The 18221-nt window shown below is 43.6% G+C and overlaps 1 protein-coding gene across 1 annotated transcript in view; it reads left to right on the plus strand.

Annotated features, from left to right (window-relative positions):
- The window catches only part of COL6A5 (collagen type VI alpha 5 chain), a 117120-nt gene that overhangs the window by 65831 nt on the left and 33068 nt on the right, over window positions 1–18221 (plus strand). The window contains 9 exon segments of the mRNA XM_010961237.3: window positions 316–378; window positions 1310–1372; window positions 1923–1958; window positions 2072–2108; window positions 5824–5835; window positions 7865–8352; window positions 11642–11735; window positions 12275–12928; window positions 15965–16055. Of these exon segments, the coding sequence (XP_010959539.2) occupies window positions 316–378; window positions 1310–1372; window positions 1923–1958; window positions 2072–2108; window positions 5824–5835; window positions 7865–8352; window positions 11642–11735; window positions 12275–12928; window positions 15965–16055 (1538 nt within the window).

Below are 18221 nucleotides of genomic sequence, written 5' to 3' on the forward strand. Positions count from 1 at the left end.
AACAGTATTTTATATAGTGAGTGCCCCATATGTTTTCCTTGATTTATACGTCCTTTAGGTGTTTTTAGTAACTGATTGGACAGCCCTTGCGTTGATATTTATGCATCAATATTTGCATTCTTAGAAAATTAAAATAGTTTGGAGAGCATCTAAGTGTATCAGTGACTTAGTTCCAGATAACAGGAGGAGATGACATTTAAAGTTTAATATGTAATATAGTTACAAGAGCAATTAAGTTTTGGTTTGGAAAGACTCATTTTTATTCTTTCATAGCTAATATTTTAACATCTTGGTTTTTTATATCTGAATCTTTAGGGTGATGTTGGGGACCCTGGAATTCCTGGGGGGCCCGGACCGAAAGGATTTAGAGGATTACCGGTAAGTGGCCTTTAATTCCAGAAATAATAAACATTTCTTTGGAAGACTCCATCTTTTATGTTGTAATTATAAATGTGGATTGTCGATCCAACCCAGGGTCACTTCCTAGCTGTGCCGTCTTCAATACAGCTTTTCAGGGTCTGTATTTCTGTCACGTGGGAATTGAACTTAATGACACCAAAGGTCACGTTCAGCTCTAAAATTCTATGGCTCCATGAATCTGCACTATTTTAAATATTTATACATTGATAACTGGCTTTTCCAAGAAATGCCACCGTCTTCCACTCTTTTCTAAAGCAGAGATTAAAGCCCGGAATATTAACCCTGTGAGCAGAAATGAAACTGATACCTTCCCACTGTGTCCCAGAGCCTCCTCTGACAATTTCACCCACTCCCCGAGAGTCAAGATTGTCCGGGATGTTTATTTTCAGGAAAGCTGTTGAGATGTTCCCACTAGCTAAGTGCAGAGAAGAGTGTTATACTTACTGAAAAACAAAATGCTGAGAGGAGCAGCCTTTCATTTCAAAGTTTGAGTGGAATCTCACTGGTCGTTACCAGCATGAAAGAGATGCAGTTCAACAATGCTTTTCATCTGGCTGGAGCATTTTGTTAGCATCCGTATCTCTCACGTTGAGGTGCTGGGAATGATATGGCCACCCATGTGCTTGTGTATGCGGGGAGTTACTTCTCTCATTTGATCCTTTGCAGATGGGAGGTTTTTTGTTAGATCTCTGTGTGCTCTGGTACCTTTGCGTTTTTTGAAATAGATGTTTACCAATAATTAAGAATAACTATTTACATTACAAGTAAGGAATTTGCTTGACTTAAATTAGCAGTTGCTATTATTTTTTTTAAGTATGAAGTTTCATTAAACCTGGGGTAATCCCCATGGATAGGTGACGTAGAAACTGATGGTTATTCCTACCTGCAGCTCACTGTAGGTTTGAAAGGTGAAGAGGGTTCTCCAGGACGCCAGGGCCCACCTGGACAGAGGGTAAGTACATTCCTGAGAACTAAGCAGTGGGTACTGGGTTCTCAAGGAAACAGGCACAGAATTGAAAGTCAGAAGCACTGGGTTCAAGGCCAGCCTCTGCTTCTTGCTGCCTGAGTGCCGGTGGGCCAGTCCCAGGGTCTGTCAGTTTCGCCCTAAGACAGAGATGATGTGTCCCATTCTAACCACCTCAAAAGACAGCCATGAGCATCAGATCAAGGTGAACTTTCTTTGTAAACTGTCAAGTTCAAAGCAAATATTAGCTGTTGCTGGTATTCTTTTACTCAAGTTTTGCAAATGGGGTGGGATTGCATAGGCTTCATAAAGTTGTCCCGGCAAAGTTCAGTCGAGCGAGACAAGTTGATAGGTGAGGTTCCCAAACCACTGCTGGGACCCTCCTGACTTCACAATGCGGACTCCAGAGAGATTGGGAAATAAAATGGCAACAAATTAAAAAAATTTTTTTTTTTTACATTCTTGGTGTGTGTCAGGGAAAGAGCATTGGAGACTCCAATTCACACACCAATCACTTGCTCTGTTTCTGTTTCCCTAGGGCGCTAAAGGCATGGCCGGGCAGCCCGTGTATTCTGTACGTATGTCTTTAATCATGAAAGATAATCCAACCAGTTCACCGGGAAATAAATGTGGCCCCTTGGAGATCACTGTACTCATGTCTGTCTTCTGTCTCCTTGAAATTTCCAGCAGTGTGATCTGGTTCAATTCCTGCGGGACCACAGCCGTGAGTATCTGGGTGTCCTAGACCGAGAGCGTCAGTGATGGGTGAAGGCACTTAGGCCCAAGGTGGGGCGGGCATGTGGAATCGGTGGTGGTGGAGCCTCACGTCCTCATGAGCAGGCTCGCCGTGAGTGCCTGCTGGAGGAACAGCTCGCAGCCAAGGCGGGAGGAAAAGCCACACGCCATAGCTCAGGAGGCACGGCTCGTACAGGGAGAGAAAGCACTCCCATGGGAGACAATCAGTGACCAGCTGGAAAGGTGTGCAGTCAACTCACACTAGTGCCACAGTTACGTGCAGAGGCCTGGGGTGGGGGGCACGGTGTTCCAGGCAGGAACGTGGAGGAGGGGTTAGTGGGCTACTTAGTTCATGAAGGCTCCTCGGATGGAGGTCACTGAATCCGGATACGGGGACGTGATGGGAGCGGCGAGAGAACAGTTTCAGCAAAGGAATAAAGCAGGAATCGACAAATGGAGGGATCTTTTCTTATGAAGAAGGGGAAGTGAGTTAGCAAAACCCCAGGGATCCCACTTCTGGAAATTTACCCGAAGGAATGAAGGGAAAAATGATAGATAGGGAACGATGGTGTTGAAATAGTATTCATGAGAGAAAAATGACTGTGCACTTAGACTCTTTTCGCTTAAAGAACAATTAGATTGTGGTGCATTGTCTTCTGATAAAATATTAAGCAAATAGAGTTTTTATGAAGACTCAATCTGAATATGAAAATGCTGTCATATTTTTTTCTTTTTGTTTTTATTTTTTGGGGGTAGGTAATTATGTTTATTTATTTATTTATTCCTTTATTTATGTACTTATTTTTAATTGAAGTCTAGTTGATTTACAGTGTTAGTTTCAGGTACATAGCAAAGTGATTCAGTTCTACATATACATACGTACATATTTTTTCTTTTCAGATTCTTTTCCATTACATGTTATTACGAGAAATTGAATGTAATTCCCTGTGCTAGATAGTAGGTCCTTGCCATTCATCTATTCTATGCATAGTAATGTGTGTTGGTTTATTTATTTTTTTAAATGGAGGTACTGGGGATTGAACCCAGGACCTCATGCACGCTAAGCATGTGTTCTACCGCTGAGCTATACCCTCCCCCCTGCCCTGAAAAATAGTCATTAAAAAGTAAATTAAATCCTTACTTTTACATATAGGTGTGTGTGTGTGTGTGTGTGTGTATACCTATTACCTATACACACACACACACACACATAGAAAGAAATGCTAGAAGAGAAATTGAACAAAAGTAAAAATCTGTTGTGTTTAGGTGGTAGAATTTTAGGTGATCCTTCTTGTCTCCATTGCGGGTGATGATAACACTTATGCAGTCACCATCAGATGCGTGTAAGGTGGGAAAATCACAGAGACTCACTGAAGTAGACTGGATAGAAATGTAGTCATTGCAGATGTGCGGCCAGGAAAGAACAGGACAATAGCAAGTTTAGAACCTCTGCAGGGCCAGAGCGGGAGAAGTTTGGTATTGCCGTGGGTGAGGAGGCAGAGGAGTTGTGAAAGGGAATCCGTGAGCAGGAAGAGACGATGAGTTGAAACGTTGTAGAGGCCGAGGAATGCTGTGCGGGCCCTAGAGGCACATGATCTCCAGGCAGCCGATGAAACGGGGCTCCCATAAAGGGGAGGATCAGGGGAAGAGACTCAGAGGAGGCTGAGGTCGCCAGAGGAAACTCAAATTCAAAAAGGTACCTGCATCCCAATGTTCACAGCAGCACTATATACAACAGCCAAGACATGGAAACAACCTGAATGTCCATCAACAGATGATTGGATAAAGAAGATGTGGTATATTTATATAATGGAATACTACTCAGCCTTAAAAAAGAATAAAATAATGCCATTTGCAGCAACATGGATGTCCCTGGAGAATGTCATTCTAAGTGAAGTAAGCCAGAAAGAGAAAGAAAAATACCATATGATATCACTCATTTATGCAATCTAAAAGAAAGCAAAAGAAAAAAGAAGGCACTAATGAACTCATCTACAAAACAGAAACAGACTCACAGACATAGTAAACAAACTTATGATTACCAAAGGGGAAAGGAGGATAGGTTTGGATAAACTAGGAGTTTGGGATCAACAGATACTAACTACTATATGTAAAACGGATAAACAGCAAGTTTCTTCTGTGTAGCACAGGGAACTATATTCGATATCTTGTAGTAACCTATAATGAAAAAGAATCTGAAAACAAATATCTGTATGTATATGGATGCCTGAAGCATGATGCTGTACACCAGAAATGGACACATTGTAACTGACTATACTTCAATTTCAAAAAAAAAAGTGGCAGAGGGGCAGGAAAGTAGAGATGAGGAAATCCTGCCAAGTGTGGGAAAGAAGCAGGAAGAAGCCAGTGGAGAGATGCTCCCAGGGAGGCAGACCCATGTGAGAGACCCTCCCGCACAGGGAGGAGGTGAAAACCAGCCTGGGGCCACAGGCAGGGACAGAAGGAGAGCCCCTGGTGGAAGGGAGTGTGTGATCTACATCAAATGATCCAAGGAGGTGAGAGAGCTGGGGAGGTGGTACCCGCCTTGGAGGACCTGGAATTTGAGGTTTTTCATCACAGCAGGAAAGGGGTTAGCCAGGAAATGAGGGGGCCCAGGGGAGAGCTGCTGGGCTCTGTCACCAAACAGGGTGCAGATGAGAGCGTGGAACTCCAGAGTGCAGCTCTGATGTTAGCGTGGGGGCGACAGGTCTCAGTGCTCATTCAGCCACCTCACTGGAGGGGTGACATCTCCGAGGTCCTGTGAGGTCGTATTCCTGCTCTAACACATGAGTTCTCCAGTCCCACAGGAGCTCTAGCCATACTGAGATAAGGCTGTGGGTTCTGGGAGCTCTCTCAGCAGGAAGCTAGCGTGTCAGCTGCTGCTGGGTGAAGACAAACAGAAACATGATGTGAGGGGGGAGGTGAGCCATGGAACAGCTGGACGGGGGCCAGTTTGTTGCCAGTGCCAGGAAAATCTTCTGAGTGTATCAGAGTGATTCATTGGCTTCCTAGGAATGGAGTAAAAGGAACATGGAAATCATCAGGCCTGTGCTTTCCTAAAGATTTACCACTTTCCCCCTCCCTGAATCGTCTCCAGCTCTCTGAGTAAATCACTGGGAGAAACCAGATGCCGGTTGGCTCGGGAGAAAGCCCTAGGGGTTCCCCTCCTGTTGGATACGGAGCTCACTCACACACAGGGGCTGTTTCTTTTTTTAGCAGAGACAAAGTGCATTTGGACATCCTCAGGGTTCTGCAGAAAAAAAAAAATAGAGGTTCCCGAGGTGTTCACTGGGGAAGAAAATAAGACCCTGTGTCTGAGCCCTGCCTTGCTGAAAGGCTCTCCGAAGGCTGGAAGGAGGGAGACAAAGCACACTGCATTTTAGCTGTCTTGCTGTTTAATAAGAGGCTCATCTCGTCTGCTCCTAGGACAAGTGATCAGTGATTCAGATTTCAACCAGAGTTCTGCTAGCGTCTGCTGGCCAGGCGTCTCAGGGAGGAAAGGTCAGAAAGGCTCACAAATGAATAAAATCCTGTGTCTTCCTCCGTCCTTAACCTTGGCTCCCCATAATGAGGAACTAGCCTCCTTTGCCATAGAGTCAAACAGAATATTCAGCTTTGTTGAAATTGTGGCGGGGGAATTTGGAGTATTTTTAGTCTGGGTTCCAAAAATGTAACAGGCTCTTTCTCTTTCTTTTTTTTAATAGCTTGTTGGAAAGGTGAGTAATCTTACTGTATTTCGTTTCTTGCTGAATGATGCCTGCTTCTTGCATTCTGATAAAACCGACTGAGAAGCAGCCCTCACGCCCTATGGGAACAGGGGCTTCTCCCTTCTCTGCAGACACCCCTGTCTATCTGTGGGTTATGACTGTATGTACGGTTAATTCACATTTTGACCTGACTATGAAATGCTGATTGCCCGCCGCTGGCCACATCACCCTACTGTTCTCTCTGGGTCCTGCCACCGTTCACAGCTCATGGTCTTCGCTGCCTTGCTGGGCAGCTGGGTGTCAGGACTTCCTGCCTGACCACTTCTGCTGTCCATCCACTGCCCACCCCAGGGACACGCTTCTTGGACGAGTGATGTTTCCTTTCCTCCCTCTGACCTCCCTTCACACCTGCATCTCCACGTGCCCGACACTTGTCAGTCTGACCTGGAGGACGGAGGATGCTCTTCCCAGAACCTGGACCACAGTCAGTGTTAGGTGCAGCCTTAGACCCTTGGATGGAGCCGATCAGGCCAAGTCCAAGAGCTTCCGGTCTCTTGGAGACCTGCTGATGGAGACCCACATGGTCTTCGAGCTCATCCCAAAATTTGGCACCATTCACTTTAACACCTCCACCCTGTCCCCCCCCCCCCCCCCAGAATCCATCACACATCTAAGCACTCAATAAAACTTCATGGATCTGAATTAAATTTATCAAGTACCCTGCTGGGGCACTAGGAAAGGGAGAGGTTAAAAATAAATAAAAATTGATGCTGCCTTCTGGGAGAATCTCTGACAATAGGTCAGTTACAAAGATGCTTATTTATCACTTCATTAATAATTTTTAGTATAGGGCTAAGAAATCGGGACTATTTCATTGTTCTCACTTTATAAGAGTTTGTTCACATTTTAAAAATTCCTTTGCAGTCAAATGTCTTGATTTAAAACACATCTCGAAATCACTGCCTCCTCTTCCATCTATTACTGAGAACAATGGTTGAGGATAAGGGGATGTGTTGAGTTTAATGCTCTCTGGGAGTTAGCCGGATTGGGGCGAGAACAGCCTACGTAGGTGGCGGTGGGGAGGGTTGCTTACTTCCCAGAGAACTTCTTTTTCCTGTGTTCAGACTTTAACAAGGTCTTTGAAAAGTTATGTTTGATACAGAGTGAAATTCCCCAAGCGCAGTCATCATGAGACTAGCAGGATTGCGTTGGGAATTACAGACAGTCCTGCCATTATCATGGCTTGTTGCAACCCTGCCGTGGTCCATGCCTCTCCCTTCCTCCTGTCACCCTTGCTTTCATCCCCAAGCTAGCTTTCACGAAGCCTCTGGGATCCCCTCTCTCTGGAAACAGCCTCTTTGTCCTCTGATCTCCATTAAGAATAATAATCACTCTCTGCCTTTCAAAATAATGATTCTCCCTGGACAAGACCCTTGAGGGCAGACCTGCCTTCGGTTTATCTTTGCACGTATCTCACAGCACCTGTCCCCCTGCGTCTCACGGGGTGGGTACTTAATATTTGCTGTGTGAGTGGATGAATCTCTTTCAACTGACTCTCATTCGTAGTAGATCATCTCTGAAACTCTTTGAAGAGAATAAACTTTCCGATTTTCTGATCAATCGTCTCCTTTTAAAAATGTACATACAGTAAAGTCCACTCTTTCGTTGGGTTTTTCACACATGTATAGATTCCTGTAACCACCACCACAGTCATCACAGTCAAGGTGCAGGACAGTTCCATCAGCCCACATGCTCCCTCCGGTGTCCTTTTAAATAGCAGACTGATAATGGGGAGGGTGGTGAAGTCTGAGCATTTTAGAGCCAAACACACTGCTCTGTGTTTAGGTAACACCTTCCAGCTAAAGAAGCAGAGTCCTTTTCTTCCTTTGCGTGTGGGTACCTCTGGTCTTAGACCTTTGGGTATTACTTGCCTTTTCCCAGACCTCAGCATAAACTCACCTCACTGGAGTAAAAGATGGATGGGAAAGGCTTTTGATGCATTAAAACAACCTAAGACTTCTGCTTCTCATTTCTGTAGAAAAGTGTCCCATGTACCCAATGGATCTGGTATTTGCCCTGGACCAGTCCTCTGACATCACAGAGCTGAGATTCAATGAAACGAGGAACACCATCACTTCCATCGTCAGTGACCTCAACATCCGGGAAAGTAACTGCCCCGTGGGAGCAAGGGTGGCTGTGCTTTCCTACGACTCAGCCACCAGCTATCTGATCCATCCGTCTGACTACCGTAACAAGAAGCACCTCCTTCAACTTCTTTCCCAGATAAAATATTCAAAGTCTAGAGAAGTCCGAGACATCGGGAACGCAATGCGGTTTGTGGCCCGGAATGTCTTCAAGCGGACGTCCGCGGGAGCCAGTGTGCAGAGGGTTGCTGTGTTTTTTAGCAACGGACAAGCCACCAGTAGGTCATCCATCATCACGGCCACCATGGAGTTCAGCGCCCTGGAGATCAGCCCGGCAGTCATTGCTTATAATGAGAGGAATTTCCTTGATGAGGCTTTTGGGGTAAGTACTTTCCTTGGCACTGACTTTAATTTTAATATATTGGCACTAGGCGGAGGGTGTAGCTCAGTGGTAGAGTGAGTGCTTAGCATGCACGAGGTCCTGGGTTCAATCCTCAGCACTTCCATTTGAAAAGAAGACATTGGTGCTGGCAGGATGGGAATACTGGGAGAGTCGGGGGAGCGATGGGGCCTCGTATCCACCTTTGCAGTTTTCACAGCTGTTTTGTTGCCCGTGTCCGTGAAATCCAGTAGCTACACAAACAAGTGGTCAGTCAATGCCAGCAGCTCCCTCCCCGCCGTGCGCCAGGATCGGGCCCTAGAGCTTTACATCCACACTCAAGATAGCCTCCCAGCCCTCAGAAGTGAATGCACTTGGTACCTCCATTTAAAAATCAGGAAACCGAGGCCGGGAGAGTTTGAGTGACTCCTCCAGTTTGGTACCACTGCTCGGTGGCAAAATTGAGATTCGAACTCAGGTCTGTCTGATAGAAAGGGTAGTGAACCCATGCCCTCCCAGCCCTCTGCAGGTCTGGTGGCTCTCAGACCTGTGGTCCACTCAGGGGATACCGTGCAACCGCTGGTCTTAACGTGGTGAGTGACGTTTAGGGGGTCTTCGAATCCCTGATGTTGTGTGAAACCTTGATGTGTATGAACCTTTTCCCCAAGAGGCTCTGTCCCTCTTGGATTCACAGATTCTCGTGGGATCTATGCCCCCACCTTTCTCCCTACAAAACTGAAAATCTTCTCCCATCTCCTGTTCCTGCTATTTTGAAATATATTCCTATTATCCATGAAATACATGCTCCTAGAGCTGGGTAAAGCCATTAGGTCCTCCAAGAGGTTATGAAGGTCACTTTTTGTACAAATACACGTGTTTCTATTGAAAAAAAAATAAGCCCTCTACAGCATGGAGAGACCCAACCTGCTTGTAATGTATCCACAAATTTTTGAAACTAAGAGCCACAGGGAGAATCACAATCGATCCTGGCAGAAAGGACAGAAGGAAGACGCTGTATTTTCTATAAAAATAATCACCTCCCCTCATACTGGATAGATTATTTATGTATTATGTTATGGTGTGTGTCCCCTGACTCAAATGTAAGATAGAGATTTTATCTGCTTTGTTCAGTCCTGTATCCCCAGTACCTATTTACCATTGTAGGCATTCAGTAAATGTTTGTTGAATGAATGAATGAATGAATGAATGAATGAACAAACGAAGTGTGTGGTTTACTCCTGTGAATGAACTTCCTTGATTTACCAAGGCAGCGCTGAATCTTTACTTGGGGGACCAACCAGGTCGAATACCAAATAGCACCCAAAGCATTCAGTTTCATACACAGCAGAAAAACTAAAACAGTGGTTAATTCTGTGAGTGGTATCAAATTTGAGTGTTATGGAATATGAAAAAAAGAAATGAAAAATTATACTGTTTAGTCATCATTTTATAAAGATCTCAGTATATGGAGAAAGTTTATTTACATTAAAGATAATTCCTCAGAATATGTTAAGTGTTATTAGCTAGTACACGTGCATTATGGTCAAGTTCACTTAGTTCAAGGGAATATGATAGAAAATAATACTACATGGTGTCTTGCTATATGTAAATTTTATAAAAGGGAATGAAGGTTAGTGAAGATATACACAAAAACAGATTTAAAAAGTTTCTTCTGTGTAGCACAGGGAACTATGTTCAATATCTTGTAATAACCTTTAATGAAAAAGAATATGAAAATGAATATATGTATGCATATGCATGACTGGGACACTGTGCTGTACACCAGAGATGGACACATTGTAACTGACTGTACTTCAGTTAAAAAAAAGTTGGTGAAGATTATACTAAATATTTTGTTTATGCAGGTATAGTACCATATTTAAAAATAAATGGCTTTTTTCCTTAAAAATAAAAGGTAGAGAGCAGGAATGTAGTAGGTACTTCCTAACTCTAAGGCTGGAATGATGATAAATGTTTCCAAATGCTCACTCGGCACTTTACAGAAAGACAGAGGGTATGGCTTTTCTAACCTCTACTTTCCCGAAGAAGGAGTAGCGAAGTATGAACCTCTCTGTGGACTGAGGGATGCTCTCAGCACGTGGGAGCGATAGATTTCTTTCACTGTAATCAAAGTGTCTGTTTTGCATAGTGTCTCCTACAGACTAAATACCCAATAAATAGTTCTTGAGTCACTGAATGGATGCCGTGTGTTGCCCATTTCAGTGAGGATCAAAGCAAAAATGGCATCAAGAAACAGACAAAACCGGGCAGTGTGCTGGCAAGAGTTTTGAACAGACCTGGTGTCTTCTGTCTCCTGCCTCTGCCTTTGGGAGTAGACTGTCTGTTGGAATCTGTGGTTGGGAATGCCCACTTGGCACCTGACGGATGACGCCTTCTCGTGGGCGGTGTGATTGGGGTGGAAATCGCTGGAATCACTGCTTAAAGAGGCCGAAGGAAACTTGGAATGGAACATTTCGGCAGGACCTAGCTTCAGAAGCCGACGCACTTGCAGGAGTGTGAAAAAACTCAGTGCAGAATTGCAGGCTTGGAAATAAGAATGATAATTTTTTTCCCCCAGGTATACCATTAACTTATTTTTTTTTTATCGAAGTGCACTCAGTTTACAATGTGGTGTCAATTTCTGGTGTGCAGCTTAATGTTTCAATCATACGTATAAATACATACGTTCATTTTCATGTTCTTTTCCATTATAGATCACTACAAGATAGTGAATAGAGTTCCCTGTGCTATAGAGTAGGACCTTGTTTATCTATTTTATATACAGTAGTTAGCATTTCCAAATCTCAAACTCCCGATTTATCCCTTCCCACCCTCTTTCTCCCTGGTAACCATAAGATTGTTTTTTATGTCTGTGAGTCTGTTTCTGTTTTGTAGATGAGGTCATCAGTGTCTTCTTTTTTCTTTTTTTAGATTCCACATATGAGTGATATCATATGGTATTTTTCTTTCTCTTTCTCGCTTACTCAGGAATGAGATTTTAATACTTGCTTCACCCTGTGGGTGAATCTTGTGGTTATCTTGCAGGAGTTTTCTCATCATAAAATTGGGACGCTAATACCTGATGTGTATACTTCTCCGGGCTTGTGTTTAGGCTCACAGGGACATAGCGTGTGTGTGCTGGTGAAGATGCACCGAGTGGAGCGAGGGGCTGTGATGCGAGGTGATGGTGGTCAGTTGCGTGCTTTCCAAACTCTCAAAGTGGGGCATGATGGACTCCTGATAGTGATTAAAGAAAGCAGTCAAATAAGCACATACTTCTTTTTCAATGCAGTTTGACGACACCGGGACCTTCCAGGTGCTCCCTGTGCCTCCAGATGGGGAATACGAACCATTAGAGAGACTGCGGCGCTGTACCCTTTGCTATGGTAAGACTAATGAGGAGGATTTATTGTGCCGAAACAAATGCCTTCTGGGTGAGCCATTAAATCTGGCTTTATCAGAAATGTCCATTTTGGATTGTAGATCCTATTTTAAGTTTTCCAGTCCTCCAATACCGCAGGTCAGGGTTCCAATCTCTGCAATGTCTGAAGTTTCCATAGAATGTGAAAGTTGGTTTAGATGATGTTGCCAATTGATGTGGGTTTTCTTGGGGACAATTGGGTTGTTTGTACCAAAAGCCTCTAAAATATTACAAATATTTTTGAAATGAGTTTGGATATGACTTGTAGACTTCAAGTACATATGCTACCTACGTCTGCTTTCAACAAAGACATTCCCAGATTGTCTGTCAGTGGCCACAGAAATTGTGGGGGTGTTGAAAATTCCTTATTAATTTAAGTGATGTGAGGCGGAAGAGGTACTGATCAGGTTATTAATTCTCTATCATCAGTCACTTATTCCTTGAAGATCTCAACAGTGTCTTGTGTTGACCTTGAATCAGTGATGAGTCTCTATGTGTTTTCAGATAAATGTTTTCCGAGTGCTTGCAGCAGAGAGATTTTCTTGCCCGAAGACTCATACGTGGATGTAGCCTTCCTCTTAGACAATTCTCAGAATATGGCAAGAGATGAGTTTAAGGGTGTGAAAACCTTGGTGAGCTCGATGCTTGACAACTTCATCATTGCCTCAGACCCTGTCATCTCAGACTCTGGTGATAGAGTTGCTTTGTTGACCTATTCTCCTTGGGATAGGAGAAAGAAGGATGTGGTAAAAACCGAGTTTGAGTTTACAACGTATGACAGTCAAGTTCTAATGAAGAGACACATTCAGACTAACCTCCAGCAGCTACATGGAGAAGCTACCATTGGCCAGGCCCTGCTGTGGACTGTGGAGAATCTCTTCGCAAGAACACCCAACCTGAGAAAACACAGGATCATCCTTGTGATCTCTGCTGGAGAAAATCGTGAGAGAAAGGAATTCTTAAAGAAGACGGCTCTGCGGGCCAAGTGTCAGGGATATGTCATATTTGTGGTTTCCCTGGGGTCAACCCATAGGGCGGACATGGAGGAGCTAGCCAGCCACCCACTGGATCACCATCTGATACAACTTGGGAGAGTTCATAAACCGAATCTGGATTACATCGTGAAGTTTTTAAAGCCATTTGTGTACTCAGTTCGACGTAAGTCGCTATTTGGTTTTTCTGCTTCGTTTTAATAATTTAGTGTTTCTTGATAATATTGACAACCCAACCTATCTTTGTATCTAGCGCTAACCCAAATACATGGGTGAGATGTTGAGATAGGGACAGGAATAGGACACGTTCTGGTTTTGCCCTGTTTACGACTTGGTTATAATGCAATGGGACCTTTTTCATGGTAGACAGTTTCTTTGCTAAAGTCTCAGCACCAGGAATTACAGGTGACTGGAGGTCTCCCGAGCCACACTCACTCAGCATAAAGAAGCTCGTAAGTGGTCTCCAGGAGGAGCATTTAAATACAAGTTCCCCCTCCTACACCTGGTTTATTTCCAAACTTGGCGGACCCTGGAGACTGGGGTGAGGGTGGTAACACCATCCTGTGCCGTTCCCAAAGAGTCTGAGCAAACACATCACACAAGACCCCTGTTCAATCGCAGGTTCTGACCCAGTGTGTGGGGGGTGGAGGCTGAGATGCAGCGTTGCTAAGAGGCTCCCCAGCGATGTCGTTGCTTCTGGTCCACAGAGCACACTTTGAGTAGTAAGGTTCTACACCAGAACGTGTCACCCCTGGGATGGGCTCTAGTGCACGAAATGGTCAGTGCAGAGAGAAGTACAGAAATTGAGAATAAGCGTCCAGAAACGTTTAAAGCAATCTGACATGGCCACATCTTACAAGTGTGTGAACAGCAGATTTGGTCTCGTTGAACAAGATGTAAAGCAAACGGATCAGTGTGACACCTTGTCCTTCACCACAAATGGCTTGAGACCCTCTTCCTAGAGCAGTGGTTCTCAGTGGGGGATGGTCCCCCCACAAGATGCCTTTTGGGGATGTCTGGAGGCATTTTTGGTTGTCACAACTGAGGGAGAGGAGAGTACTGGTATCTAGAAACCAGGGACGCTGTTAAACAGGACACCCTCGTCCCCTCCAGTGGAAAGAACGGTCCAGCCCCAAGTGTCAACAGCGCTGAGCTGAGAAAGCCTGCTCTGCGGGGTTCCCGCGGAGTTGGGGCTGAGTCCGTTCTTTCTGGGACTCTGGCGGGCTTGGACTTAGGTTCCACTGGAACCAGTCCCAGCCCCCTAGAAGCCCCACATTGCCCCCGTATTCAGGGAAACTCCAATATCACCAGCGTGACAGCGTCTTCACAGTTGACTCCTCATTGGAGGAGGAGAACCATTTTCCTTTCTCCTCTGACTCATGTGCGGTTGAAGAATCCAGTCATCGTTCCCTTGGGGAAGTCATGTTATTTCTTTAACCCTAAATGCCTTCCATTGTATAATGTGCCATTATATGATGTAAAAAGGAAGAAAGAAGGGCTTCTGGGTAAATGTTGATATCAACTTTCCTCTTAGAGCTTTTTATTTTATGGTAACGGAAAGAGTTCTTTTACAGACGACCATGTCACTCTTGCACATGCATACGTGAAACAGATTGATTAAGGCATTCCTAAGACTTCTTCTTGTTCAAAATTTGACTCTTGTGAGCTACTTCTTGACTCAGAGGCATCGATGCCCACTTTTTTCAGTGCAGTGTTGTTCTTTAAGCTGTCAAGACTGATGATGGTGTGGCAAGTTAAAAAGACCCTATAAAGTAACCCAACGCTGGTCTTGCTGGGCTCTTAAGTAAGCTTTGCAACTATCGAGAGCTAGCTTACGTTTCTTCTCTCTCTTTTTTTAAATGGAGGCACTGGGGATTGAACCCAGGACCTCATGCATGCTAAGCATGCGCTCTACCGCTGAACTACACCCAGCCCTCCTAGGGCCAGCTTACTTTTGATTTCCACCTGAGTCATGTGTGTTGGTGATGACTGTTGGGCATTCCCACCTGCACAGGTGATGACAGCAGTGTCACTGCTCCCGCCTCCCGGACAGCACCTGCCAACTGCAACTGATGCGAAGACATAGTCTTATTTCAGAGGATTAGAAAAACAATGCTCCTCTTAGAACCAGAGAAATGTGATTATTGTAAAACCATAAGTATTCTCTGAGATATTTTCATGGAGTCTTTGATCATTCAATGGCCAAAGGTCTCCTTTCACTAAAAACTATTTATTTTCCTGAGTGAGGGGGATGTATACGTATATTTCTCAATATTCTGCAGGTTATGGAACAACAGGAAGGGGTAAAGGGACACATTATTTAGGTCAGTACCCTCTGATTATTTCCCTCCTAGGAAATCAGTGTTGTTTGGTGCAGAAGCACAGAAATAACATCATGTCATAAAATATTACCTTTCTGACATGTGCGCTATTAGCATAAGACTGCGTGAAAAAGCATGACAGAATGAAATTTCTGTTCAATTATGTTAGGCTGTGCATATGGAAATCAAGCGTGTCTGCATCACAAGTCACACTCACGCAAACAAGCTGAGGAGGTCCGTGTCCATGACCTTGGCAGTTCTTTGGCTGCAAAACAGTCTAACATCAGGTTCTGAACACGCTTTCCAATTGCTACTATTTTCTGTTTTCATCCAGGCCAGATTGTCCTGAAATATTTTAGGAACATGTGTTGTAGCAGGAAGGTTCCTGTTGGAATTCTCTTTCCCTAACAAATAAAATTTCTAGTTTAAAATTTTAGGCGAGGGGAAGGCAGAGCTCAGTGATAGAGCGCATGCTTAGCATGCATGAGGTCCTGGGTTCAATCCCTAGCACGTTTGATAAAATAAATAAACAAACAAACAAATAAACCTAATTATCTCCCCCCAACAAAACAAAGTTTTTTTTTAAATAAAGTATTTTTTTTTAAGGGAGAGTGGGTATAGCTCAAGGGTAGAGTGCATTCTTAGCATGCACAAGTTTCTAGGTTCAAACCCCAGTGCCTCCATTAAAAAAAAAAATAAAATATATATATATATATATATATATATATATATATATATATATATATATCTACACACCAAATTACTTCCCCCTACAAAAAAAAATTTTTAAATAAATTTAAAAATAAATTAAAATTTTAAAGTTAAAAAAAGAAGTAAACATTTAAAAAAAATATGAAACTGTAACTTTTCTCATTCAACAGGAGGATTCAATCAGTACCCACCAGCGATGCTTGAGGACGCCTGCAGACTCCTCAGCTCAGAAGGAGAGGAGAATGAAGACATGAGTCTTCTGTGAGTTGGCGCTGCTGTTGTTTACAAGTGACTGTTGATTGGCCGAGGGGTGCTTAGCGGGGCTGATGGCAGGTTACGGGGCTGAGGAGGCTGATAAGTTCCCTGAAGGAAAGGCTCTTGATGTATTCCATTTTCTGTAGCAGAAGTTACACATCAAGCTGGCTTTCTAGATTGATGTTTTTAAAACCTCCTCATGAGCTCTCTTACAATGTTGCTGTAAAATTCATGGTTTCCTCAGAAATGCCTGATGGAAGCTTACTCCAGAATAGAACCTGGGATTCAGCCTTAAGCCGCCCCAACCTCCCTTCGCGCCTCTCCCCACCGTAGCCTGAGTTCCGGCCACGCTGGACTCCCGTCTGCCTTCTGTGAACTATTGTTTCACCCTCCAGGGCCTCTGGCCACCCTGCCTGGGGCCCTGTTCCGTCTGTGAAGCCCTACCCACCCCTCATGGCCCTTATTGAAACTGTGTCCTCTTTGAAGCCTGTCTTAACTGGCAGTCAAAATCCACACTTCGTACTTTTTAAAGCAACTTTTGACACCTCAGCTGAGCCATTTACTACCATGTATCCCAGTGTTGTCTCTGTGACGTCCAGGGTTCCCTGTGACTCACTGTTTCATTCCCAAAGCACAGCCTGAAAGACTCCACAATGTCACTGCACATGTAAATAGTTTGCTTTAAATTTTTATCCTGAATGAGAATGTAAATAATGCATCTGATGGATCTTGAATCTCAGAAGGAGAATAGCCCCTTTGGCTGCTGTCTACTCCTCCCTGTGCTTGACTGAGCTTGGACCCCTGACTGCAGACCCTGAAAGCCCAGAGTGAGGTCCATTGTGACCCTATCCTGCCAGATTGCAAGGAAGCAGAGAGTTTCTCAGAATAGACACCTCTATTCTAGAATAGAATAGGTAAATAGGTCCCTCCCACCTATCCAGGAGCAAAATGGCAAGATGAAATGTTCCTCAGAATTCCTGCAAGTACGTCTTCCTCTGACATCAGGCTTCATTTATACTTAGTGGTTTAACGTGGAAGCACCCAGCAGCCCACACCTTCTGGAGGACAGCATGGCCCTGATGTCGAGGAAAGCAGTGTTTCCCAGCATGCACTAGGCAGGAATCTTATTTAAAGGAAAATCCGTTCTTGCAAAATGGTGTTTAAACATCATGTTATTTTAACATGGTCATATGTCAATCTAGCTGCAAATCCTATGTGCTCCTAGTTGCTAGGCAACTATCAAATGAAAACAAATGTGTATATCACATCCAAGCAAGTGCAATAAGACCCCAATTTAGAACACCAATTTAATGTAGTGGATGATTCTGCTTTGCCAAAACAAAATTCCTAAAAACTAAAAAAAAAAAAAAATTATAAATATGGTACATATTGGTGAAATATGTAAAATATGATGCATGCTGCAATTATACTATTGAAGTATAGTTGATTTACACTATTATATTAGATTCAGGAGTACAACACAGTGATTTGGTATTTTTACAGATTATACTCCATTAAAAGTTATTACAGTATAATGGCTGTAATGCCCCGTGCTATTCAATATATCCCTGTTGCTTATCTATTTTATACATAGTTTGTATCTCTTAATCCCATTCTTCTAACCTGCCCCTCCCCCCTCCTCTCTCATAACCACTAGTTTGTTCTCTGTATCTGTGAGTCTGTTTCTGTTTTGCTATATATGTTCATTTGTATCATTTTTTTGATTCCACATGTAAATGACGTAGAGTATTTGTCTTTCTCTGACTTGTTTCACTTAGTATGATAATCTCTAGGTCCATCCTTTTTGCTGCAAATGGCATTGTTTTATTCTTTTTCATGGCTGAGTAGTATTCCATTGTATAAAGATACCACAGCTTCTTTATCCAGTCATCTGTCGATGGACATTTTGGTTGCTTCTATGTCTTGGCTATTGTAAATAGTGCTGCTTTGAACACTGGGGTACACGTATAATTTTGAACAAGGGTTTTCATCTTTTCTGGTTATATACCCAGGACTTGGATTGCTGGATCATATGGTAACTCTATTTTTAGTTTTTGGGAAACCACCATACTGTTTTCCATAGTGGCTGCACCAAACTACATTACTAGCAACGGTGTAGGAGGGTTCACTTTTCTCCACACCCTCTCTAGCATTTATTGTTTGTAGACTTTT

This window comes from Camelus bactrianus, chromosome 1 (genome assembly GCF_048773025.1).
Source record: "Camelus bactrianus isolate YW-2024 breed Bactrian camel chromosome 1, ASM4877302v1, whole genome shotgun sequence".
In the NCBI taxonomy this organism is placed as follows: Eukaryota; Metazoa; Chordata; class Mammalia; order Artiodactyla; family Camelidae; genus Camelus; species Camelus bactrianus.